At 31.0% G+C, this 10,810-nt stretch overlaps 1 protein-coding gene across 1 annotated transcript; it reads right to left on the bottom strand.

Moving 5' to 3' along the window:
* Nucleotides 1-4,461: 4,461 nt before the first annotated feature.
* Nucleotides 4,462-6,937, bottom strand: LOC113693854 (UDP-glycosyltransferase 86A1). The gene is made up of 2 exons (XM_027212601.2): nt 6,288-6,937; nt 4,462-5,531 (listed from the first exon to the last, which is right to left on the bottom strand). Exons 1-2 carry the CDS (start codon nt 6,820-6,822, stop codon nt 4,627-4,629), a joined length of 1,440 nt encoding a protein of 479 aa, XP_027068402.1. The 5' UTR covers nt 6,823-6,937; the 3' UTR covers nt 4,462-4,626.
* Nucleotides 6,938-10,810: the final 3,873 nt, after the last annotated feature.

Genomic DNA, 10,810 nt, shown 5'->3' on the forward strand with positions numbered 1-10,810 from the left:
GATTATTCAAAGAATGGACTGGTCAGAGATCCAGGCAACTGCAACTTCGGCCAAAATAACCATTTCTTCAAAAACTATTCCAAAGCAATTCAACTCCAAAATTTATTGCTTCTATAATTTTTAATAACCATGTAGAATTCTAATCTTTAAGAGCTTATTCCCTATCCAGTAGCAACCACCAGCATTGTTCTCAATCGAATTCTTTCGATCTCAGCAACTCCTCCCAACCACCATTATTGGCCACTGCATCCTCCACCATCGACGGCATCGCTTCTGCAGGGTAGGAGTGCCCAAACTCAAGAGTAGCTATCCAAAATAAAGTGCAAGGCTGTGATATATTCTATTTAGCGGTGGGGATGGGGTATGAGAATTCAAAACCGGATTTGGAATGATTTTTTTTTTTAAAAAACACCCACAGCAATTGAAACCAAGTTTTAAAATAAAAAAAAAAATTTTGCTCGTTTTAGTTCATGGAGACAGAGTATTTTATAGTTGCGCCGGCGGCTTCATTTTGGACTGGAATTATAAGGTTTTAGTTCTCTGATTGGATAACCAGATGACCCTGAAAATATTATTATTATATAGTAAAACCTCTATAAATTAATAAGAGCAAATTATCTGGATGACTACCAAACTTTTAGAATCGTTGAGTTTTGATCATTAAATTATTAAAAGTCTGGTTTTAACCACTAAACTATATAAAATTTAGATATCGAGCCATTTCTTTAGATTTAATCGTTAAATATAACAAATTTGAGTGTTCGCACGATTCATGAGACAAAAAAAAGAGGCATGGTTAACGATTAAAGTTGACGAAATGACCTGAAATTTAAATTTTAGATAATTCAGTGATTAAAACCAGACTTTTAATAGTTCAATGGTTAAACTCAACGATTCCAAAAGTTCAGTGGTCATCCGAATAATTTGCTCAATTAATAACTTTGAGATTACACAAATTCTATTAATTTAGAGAAGTATTGGGATTTGATATTTCATCGTGAGATTAAAATTTAGGAATGGCGTCTCTCTCCTACAGAATTTGTAGAGTGAGAGTAAGTCACCTACCTTACAAGAGTAAAGACTGGCGTTGTATTGCATTAGGGAGCTACTGTGAATCTCAGGTTAATTTCTAAAGAAAAAGACAATGTGAAATTCTTATTCAAAAGGGAAGAAACAGATAATACCAAAAAGTTGAGAAAAAATGTAATATCTTTTAGAACACAACAAATCCAGCATATACAATTTCTTTTTTCAGAATACTAAGTAAGATATTTGTAACTTTTCAAACTTGAAGGGATCTGAATATCCTAATAAGTGTTATTTACCAATTTTTTGAAAATTATTTCTTTGAAAAAATTGATAAAAATAAATAAATATGTTAACCACAAGTCTACATAAACTGGAAGTTTTGGAAGGAAATAAAGAATATCCTATCTTTTTCTGTGTGGTGTTTATGTCCTATTATATGTAATTAGTTTTAAACTAATTCTTATGATTTTGTACTCACTTCATTCTCAAACTTCCGTATGCCTAACGGCCATAATTCTTGCATCTTAGTATAGCCGGTTAAAAGTAGTGAAAATTAAGAGCTGTAACTAATTACAATCCAAAATTAATACTCGCAGAATAAATTTTGCAGAATTTAAGGGAGCAATAACAGGTAATGTTCGATCCATCGCTAGCAAAAGTGTGTGAAACTAAAGAAAGATCAATTATGCTTTGCTCTATGTGCATGTATTTGATTAATGCAAATGTTGAAACGTTTTCTTGCATTTTTCCTACCCTTTCCTCATCTCTTGTCCTGCAAATTAAAACCATGGAAAAAGAAAACAGAAACTAAACCATTTTCGTTGGGAATACTCTGCAAACAAAGTGCAAGAATGAAGCTTCGATATGCGTGGCTGATTCTTAGCCTGGAGTATATTCTGATCTCCACCAACCACCATGCACAAGACAGGAGAAGTGTCAATGTCCAAGTTACATATTCCACCTACCAAGCTCCAAGAAGTAATCCTATTATAGCCAGACGAAATCAGCTTGCCCTTCAAATCCAAAAATGCCACTGTCTTTTGCAACTCTCCAATCTCGCCAACTTGCGCGAATCAACATCAACATGCTATGGATGTGGCATTTACTCAATAAAATGACAGATTAGATGATAAGATAACTTGTCCTTGAATTAGTTTGCTTTGATGATGGGTGCAATAAGATGCACAAACAAACAAGAAGTTGAAAATGACGGCACAACTTTCTGTCCTACATTTATTCTCCTATGTTGTTTGGTTGCTAGAGAAATAAATAATGAGTCCTTCTATGCCTGATTATTACTCAGTGTGGGCAAAATGCAGGTAGAAAAGTCCTCATGAGGGGCAAAAAGCTATATACCCCCGCTGGCAATGGGGTCTAAGAGTGGTGAAGCCTTTCAATGTGTCAGCATGATTATAGGTGTTAGCATGGAGAGTTGTCTAAGATGATTTGCTTAGTATAATTATAGCATAATAATAGGAGATTTTTTTAGCATAATTATAGGAGATTTTTTTAGCATAATTGTAACATAATTATCGGAAATTTGTTTAGCATAATAGCACATATTTTCATGCATAAATGGATGTTATATCCCTGTACATAAAATATAATACACACAATTCTTCTCAAAAAAAATCTACAGGAAGATAACATTTTTTTATGTACAGGGATACAGTGATATTATATTACAGGGATATAACATTTCTTAAAGTTTTTTTATGTACAGGGATACAGTGATATTATATTTTAGAGAAGAATTATTGTGTATATTATATTTTATGTATAGGGATATAACATCTATTTATACATGAAAATATGTGCCTTTTTTTAGAAGAATTGTGTATATTATATTTTTAGTACAGGATACAACATCCATTTATACACAAAAATATGTGCTATTATACTAAGCAACTTTTCTATAATTATGCTACAATTATGCTAAAAAAATCTCCTATAATAAGACTATAATTATACTAAACAAATCTCCTATAATTATGCTGCTAAGCAAATTATGCTTAGACAGCTTTCTATACTAACACCTATAATCATCCTAACACAATTATTAACTCCTGCATTAGGGTTGTAATCGAGTCGAGTCGAGCCCGAGTATCGCCATACTCGAGCTCGACTCGACATAGAGATAGGGGTGCTCGAGCTCGAGTGAGTAGTATTATTGCAGCTCGAGCTCGAGCTCGAAACTTGCTCTCAGTTCGAGCTCGACTCGCATGGGCTCGAGTCCATTCGAGCATTCGAGCCTTATCGAGCTCTATCGAGCTCGAGTTATTAAATTTCATTTTCTTGATAATTTTTGAGTGAAAAGTCATTATTGCCCTTTTAAAATTTTTATATAATTTGAAACATTTCGTAAATTCGACAATTTTTTTGAGCATAATGGTAATTTTATATATTAAATCATATATATAATTTTAATAATAATATATTAAATAATTAAAATTAATATGCTCGATAAGGCCCGAGCATCTCTTCTGGCCTCCGAGCATCTCTTCTGGATGCTCGAACTCGACTCGATAACCTTATCGAGCTGCTCGAGTTCAACTCGAACTCGGTTTGACCGAGTTCGAGTCAAGCTTTTGACCGAGCTGCTCGCAAGCTGCTTGGTTCGATTACAACCCTATCCTGCATGAACCCCGACGAATGCACATAAATCAATCAGCATCCACGAACTGGAGTACAGGACATGACAAATTGACAAGGACCTCCTCTTTTAATCTTTGGAAAAGGACAAAACTGATCAGAAGAATAATGAATCACATTAGCAAATCATCATCATACCATAAAATGTCCAGTCGATGTGATTTATGATTTTAATTAACTTGCAAAAGTCTTTCACAAACTTGTCCCCTAGTAATTTTTTGCAGATGTCCTCTGGTAATTTGAGGCAAAACTTTTGGATCCCTTTACATTTCAAGTAACCAAAACACGTATGAGACTAATTTTGAATTCCAAATGTCACGAAACTAACCGAAACATTCCAATCCTGGAGAATTCGGAGCTTGTTTGTCACACTGCGACAACTAATTTGGTATGAGGATTATTAAGAATTAGTTAATAATATCTTACTAATTTGGTATCAGGATTATTAAGTTGGTATATGTGTGCAATTCAGAAATAATTTTTTATGAATTAATCTTATATAAAACTTTAATTACTAAAGTAAATGGTGGTATTTTAACCTTTTTTCTCATCAAATAATGGCTACTTTAATAGTTACAATGCCTAGAGTTAGTCATTTTGTCAAGATGTATTTATATGAGTTATGATTAAAAATAGTTACAGGTAGTTATTTTAACAATTTGTGTTTAGATAGTAAAGTAATAAGTGAATTTTATGAAGGCAAAGTTGGAAGAACATAAAGGAACAAAAAATGTTTGCGCCAACCCCTCCCTCTCCCTTTATATCTAGTATAGATATTAGTTAACTAAAATTAAAATAAAAATTAAACTACTACTTTGAAACAGTCACCTGAGAAATTCAATACAAAGGATACCCGTACAAGAAACTAAATGGGAAGTCTGATTTTGACTCCTTATTCCTATGCTAAACAAAACAAGATTGATCTTCAAACTTGGTAGCAAACCACTATTGATTCTTTCGAATTTTCTTTTTCACATCCATAGTAAACTGGTTCAGATTTTTCTGTGACGAACCACCCCTTGCTAATGCATTGTCCAATGTCTTCTTAACTTTCTTGATCTCTTGCTTAAATCGATCTGAAGATTTCCCACTCATCACACATCCAATATTCTCAGCAACCTCTTCGCGTGTAACCGACCTTTTATCGTGTAAATTAACCCCAATTTTCCAGTCATCCACCACTAATTTGCGATTTGTGAATTGATCGGTCAATAATGGATAGCAAATCATTGGAACACCAGACCATATACTCTCCAATATAGAGTTCCATCCACAATGTGTTAAAAACCCTCCGACTGCTGGATGAGAAAGCACATCAGCTTGCGAGCACCATGGCACGATCATGCCACTATATTCTATCAATCGGTCATATCCGGTTGGAAGATAATCGGTTTCCTCTGAGCTTATAATATCAGGCCGAAGAACCCAAACAAAATTTACCTCACTTAAAAGCAAACCATGAGCTATCTCCACAATGTTATGTTTACTAGTATGAGCATAGCTGCCAAAGGAAATATACAAAACCGAGCCCTTAGGCTTTGTATCGAGCCACGGGCCACAGTCCGACTCGGACCACATGCTCACCGGAACCGAACTTTTGGTCAAACCGGTGGGTAAAATTGGTCCGATTGAATAGAAAGGTTGATTTTCTTGTAGAACCGAGATTGTTTGTGGTTCGAGTTCATCTATAGTGTTGGATATTACGAAGTCCGAATTTCTAATGTCCACAAATGCTTTGGTGATTAACCGGTGCACCACTGTGGTTGGATCAGTTTGAAGATAAGATGTCAGATCGGTTGGCTTTATTGACTCCACCCCTGGTATGTATGTGATGATGTCCTCTCGTTTATCTAGTTAAGGAACAGGAGAATAGACCATGAGCACTTAGAATTCCATATATATCTGGCTTTAGATAAGTTTAACTACTTTGAGGTTTTTCCTATATTTAGAAATACTCTTTTTATAGTATAAGTTTTGTCGGTTTTTACATATTTCTTGATATTAATCTACAATGAACTTATATCTCCATATATAAAATTAACTTCTATGGAAGCGGTATTTTTTAACTTAAAAGTTCATTATATGTCTATTGACTTGAGTATACCATATTCGTTTACTACGTTATCAAGCAAGGGGGGATTCCTTTGTGTCACTTTCTCACATCGCCTCTTACTATTCCAAAAATAGACATTCCTAGTAGGTTTTGAAGCTACCCACCTCCACTCTTTTTCTTCATGACCTGTTGTATGTACTAAGTTCTTTCGAAATCACTTTCAAAAAGAAAAAAAGAATAAGTTTCCTCACATTTATCTATGAAATAAACACCAAATTTTAAAGGGTGTACAGCAGTCTAGTCCAAAAAGATGATAACAGGGAGGCAAGGCTAACGCAAAAACTGCAGAAAAAGATTCATTTTTCTATAAGAAACCTGAATTAGTATGTCCATATGAATGAGTGGTATATATCCTTCATTCTGTGGTTGATATAGTCTTGTTGTCCTATGCATATGCTAATCCCTTACAATGCTAGCAGAATATATAATATATAGTTCTACTAGGTAAGAATTATTTAAGATCCATACTACCAGAGAGAGATAGAGGAAATACCATAGTTATCGTAGTGACCATTTATCCTCAATAGGTCCATGTGATAATAGAGACTGAAAACTAGAGCTGGTTCAGTCCAGAAAGAAATGTTCACAAGGTTATACTTCCTGGCAATTGGTGATGCAAATACGTAAAAAGTATCAATAACCAGACAATTAACTGGAGGGTCAGACTGAACCAACTTCCCCACAATTTCATCGACATGAGCTGAGAAAACATGAACAATCCCTTCAAAGAACTGATCATGGTTGAGTGATCTATCAAATCCAAGTGGAAATCCATCACTCACAGTTGCATATCTTATGTCCAGCCCTGATTTTCGTGCTTCGGCGAAGATGTTGATGCCGCCTTCTTTGTAGTGGTTGGTTTGGTTTTTGGATGTTGTTATTTGGTGGTGTATCGATTCTGTAATAACAAAGGTGATGATGAAGCCATTTGATGCAAGTTTTGTGGCTAGGTGAATGAAAGGTATGACATGGCCTTGGAGAGGGTAAGGTAACAAGAGGGCATGTGGTTTGGGATGAATCTCTCCCATTTCTTGCAAGGTAGATAGTTTACTAGGCTTTTTGGCTTGTCACAATTGAGAAGGGAGTTGCATGCTTGTATTTAACATTGGGAGAGCGAGGTAGAGGAATTTTAAAATAAAATAATTGGTGTGATCATCTTAATTTGTATCTTGTTCGGACATTTTGCATGTCAATATGAATTCCCATGGATATATTTTGGTCCATGTTATACATTTGCAAAGGCATATATTAAGAAATGTTAAGAAAATAGGTCACAAACATTGTAATTTTGTGACAAGCACTCAATATAATTGTATTTCGTTCGATTTATCCAGTTATTGTACATGTTTAAATTTTTTATATACAAATACATTATAATTTTATACTAGATATATGTCAAATATTTTATTCATGTACATCACTAACCCGAATGTAGTAGTGTAACGTAATTATACACTAAATAATGATAAAATATAATGATCGGACCAAACCGTACTAGACCCGAACCGCACTGACCCTTTCCTGTAATTTTGAATGCTATCAACAATTGTTAGCCAATAATTCTCTGAGAACTAATATTTTTGTCTTTTTTTTTTTATTCCTGCCATGTGATTGGAGAATAATGCTCAGGATAGGATAACAACAAATTTCATTGGGAAAGCAAATCCAAGGATGCTTAGCAACACAATGGACCAATCACAAAGTCAGAACATTAGCAACATGGTTGGAAATGAAAGCCAATTTTCCACGGTCTTGGCTTTTATGGAGATTCGAATCCTGGAATAGTCCATTTTATACTCTTTCGAACATGGAATATCGCAACTATGCAACAAATTTGAACACAAAGAACTAATTATTGCACCAAAAAACAAATCGAAAAGGTAATTTTAAAGTTACATGTCATTGTCTCCTTGTTTTTATTAGCTTAATTAGATTTCAAGTTTGACACGTTAAATGAAAACAAAAATGTTTCACGGATGGAATTAGATCTGAGTGGGTACCCGTTTTTAAATGAAAATAAATACATATAATACCACCAAGTTGGCTTCCTTTTTTCTGAATTTTGACAGACTAATTATGACAGTTTGGAAATGCTAAAAACCAAAGGAAAGCATTCAACATAAAAGGGTAGGAATAGTAAATTCACATTCGCATCTATTTTTCTGCATCATATACTAATCATGAGAATTTGGATTTTTCCTTTTTTTCTTATTTCAAGAATTTGGAATTTTCTGGTATAAAACTAATTCTTGGCTTATGGTATTAATGAGAAAATCACACAGCCCTCAATGTCATTTTTACCTATAACGAACTACTCGAGTCATATATTGCACAAGTAACTAACATTTTGTGTAACCCATTTCGTGTCAATGGGTTGAGTCTTACTCAGATTCAATCTAAATCCAATACACTTGGATAAGATTTGGATTTAATTTAACCCAAATCTTATAAGAGAGTCGTGGGTTTGGGTAAGATCTGGTTTCTCATTATTCATATCCAAATCCAAATTCATATATGTATAATTAAATTATATCTATATATGTGTGTGTGTACATGCATACATACATACATATTACTAAATTTACAAAATAATTTAATATTCTATGGCCATTAAATCGAATACAGTAAGACTCATTATTGTTTTATTTTCCAAACTAATTCTAGTTGTCATTGTAATTAGTACAAACTTTTTAGGAAAAGGAGAAAAGTAAAAGAGAAAAAATAAGGGCAAACAAATGAAAGATTGGATATAAATACAAAATTTTGAAAATAAATAGAAATAGTCCATTACAATTTTTTTAAGTTCACAATATTGCATTCAACTTCTTGAATATTAATTTTATTATTTGAAAGTAAAAATTAGATGGCACTTATATTATTTTTGAACTTTATATATTTTTAATATATTTTTACTTTAGTATATTTAGAAAAATACAATGAATACATATTGCATACTCAGATCCATGAGGGTTTGGATCTAAATTTGCTTTTTCAGACCCATAAAGGTTTGGGTCTAGGTCTAAATCTAATTAAATTTAATGGATCTAAATCTAGATCAAGGGGAGTCAACCCAAATTCTATCCATTGACATGCCTACCTGGCTCCAACCCTTTTAGGATTGGAGGGGAAATAATGGACAAATCCTTTCCCACAGTTAATTAAAATATCTAAGATTCAGTTGTCAATTTTGGTAGAAAATTAGTCGAGAATGGGTCCTACCAGAAAAAAACAAATGCAGACTGGAAAATTTTATAAGAGATAAAGAGTAATTGTTTCTACATATAAAGACACATTTTTAGGTTCAAGAGAAATTCTAAGCCTAACCATTCAACAACAAATGAAGATTCTTAATCATGTATCCAAAGCAGCCTTCTCCATTTGCTTCCATTCCTTTAAAATTTACTCTAGAAAATTATATATATTGAATTTGTTAGATATAATTTTGATGCATAATTTCATAACTCACTAAGCTGACCAAAAGCGAAAATAGAATTTTTCCTCCTAGTCAAAGAATTTATCATTCCCAACTTTGCATGCAGAACACAAAGCTACTTAATTGGACAAGACACCACAAGGAATTATAGGGTCATGCAAAATTTTTATCTATTGGACAAGACGCCACTTAAATAGCTTGGAAGTCAGTGCGTGTCTTTTGTGCAAACTTCACAAAAGGCCAGCAAGTTTTCCTGATATTAAATTATTTGTTTTATTTATTTGACAATTGAGTGCAAGTCTTTTGCACAAACTTCACAATGGGCCAGCAAGTTTTCTTGATATTCAACTATTTGTTTTATTTATTTGACGATTCGAGTGCCTTTTTTTTTTTTTAGCAGGATAATTGAGTGACTTACTCACTGATTTCTCTTTCTTTTTTTTAGTGTAAATGGGAGAACTTAAACCTATGGGTGTGTTTGGATCCCTTGTTTTTTGGACTGTTTTTGAAAAACTGTTTTTCACATTCCAAATGCTACAGTAAATGTGTATTTCTAAAACAACTCCAAAAACACCATATCCAAACATTATATCAAAAACAACTACATATGTATATTATATATATATATTATATTATATTAATATAAATTGAAATATACAAATTGAAAATTATATATATATTATATATTATATAAATATTTATATAAATTAATATTATACATAATATTGTATATTATACATAATATAATATAGAATACATAATATGTAATATTGTATACATAAATGTGTAAATATTTATACATAATATATTATGTACATTATATTATAATATATACATTATTAATGTATAATATTATTATGTACAGTATTGTGTATAATAATGTTATGTATAATATATAATATACATAATATGTAATAATGTAATAATGTATATTATGTATATTATATTATATATATATACAATATTATGTATATTATGCAAATTGAAAATTATATATTATATATTTATATATTATATATTATATGAATATTTATATAATGGAATATACAATAAATATTACAAATTGAAATATTATATAAACACCATATTTATAATATTATAATATTTATAATTAAAATTAATGTATATTATTTATATTAAATATTTATATATTTATTTATACATATTATAAATATTTTTATATATTTATATGAATATTATATATTATATAAATTATATATAATATAACATATATTATATATTATATATATTATACATTTATATAAATGTACATTTATACATAATATATATATTAATGTATATTTATAATATACATTTATATTATGTATTATATATAATATAATACATTTATAATATATTTATACATTTATATTAATATACATAATATTAATTTTATATTTATACATAATATTAATACATTTGTACATTTATATTAATTATATTAATACATTTATACTTAATATTAATATATATTAATAAAATTATAATTTATACATTTATATAATATTCATTTGTAATTTATACATTTATAATAATATAGACTTATACGTTTATAAATATATTTATATTATGTATTATATATA

Source organism: Coffea arabica, chromosome 6c (genome assembly GCF_036785885.1).
Source record: "Coffea arabica cultivar ET-39 chromosome 6c, Coffea Arabica ET-39 HiFi, whole genome shotgun sequence".
NCBI lineage: Eukaryota > Viridiplantae > Streptophyta > Magnoliopsida > Gentianales > Rubiaceae > Coffea > Coffea arabica.

Excerpts from the sequence above, each read along its gene's own strand:
- LOC113693854 (XM_027212601.2), bottom strand. The coding sequence starts at position 6,822 with ATGGGAGAGATTCATCCCAAACCACATGCCCTCTTGTTACCTTACCCT. Across the intron at positions 5,532-6,287 it reads TGGTCACTACGATAACTATG|ATAAACGAGAGGACATCATC; the intron begins GTATTTCCTCTA and ends TTCCTTAACTAG.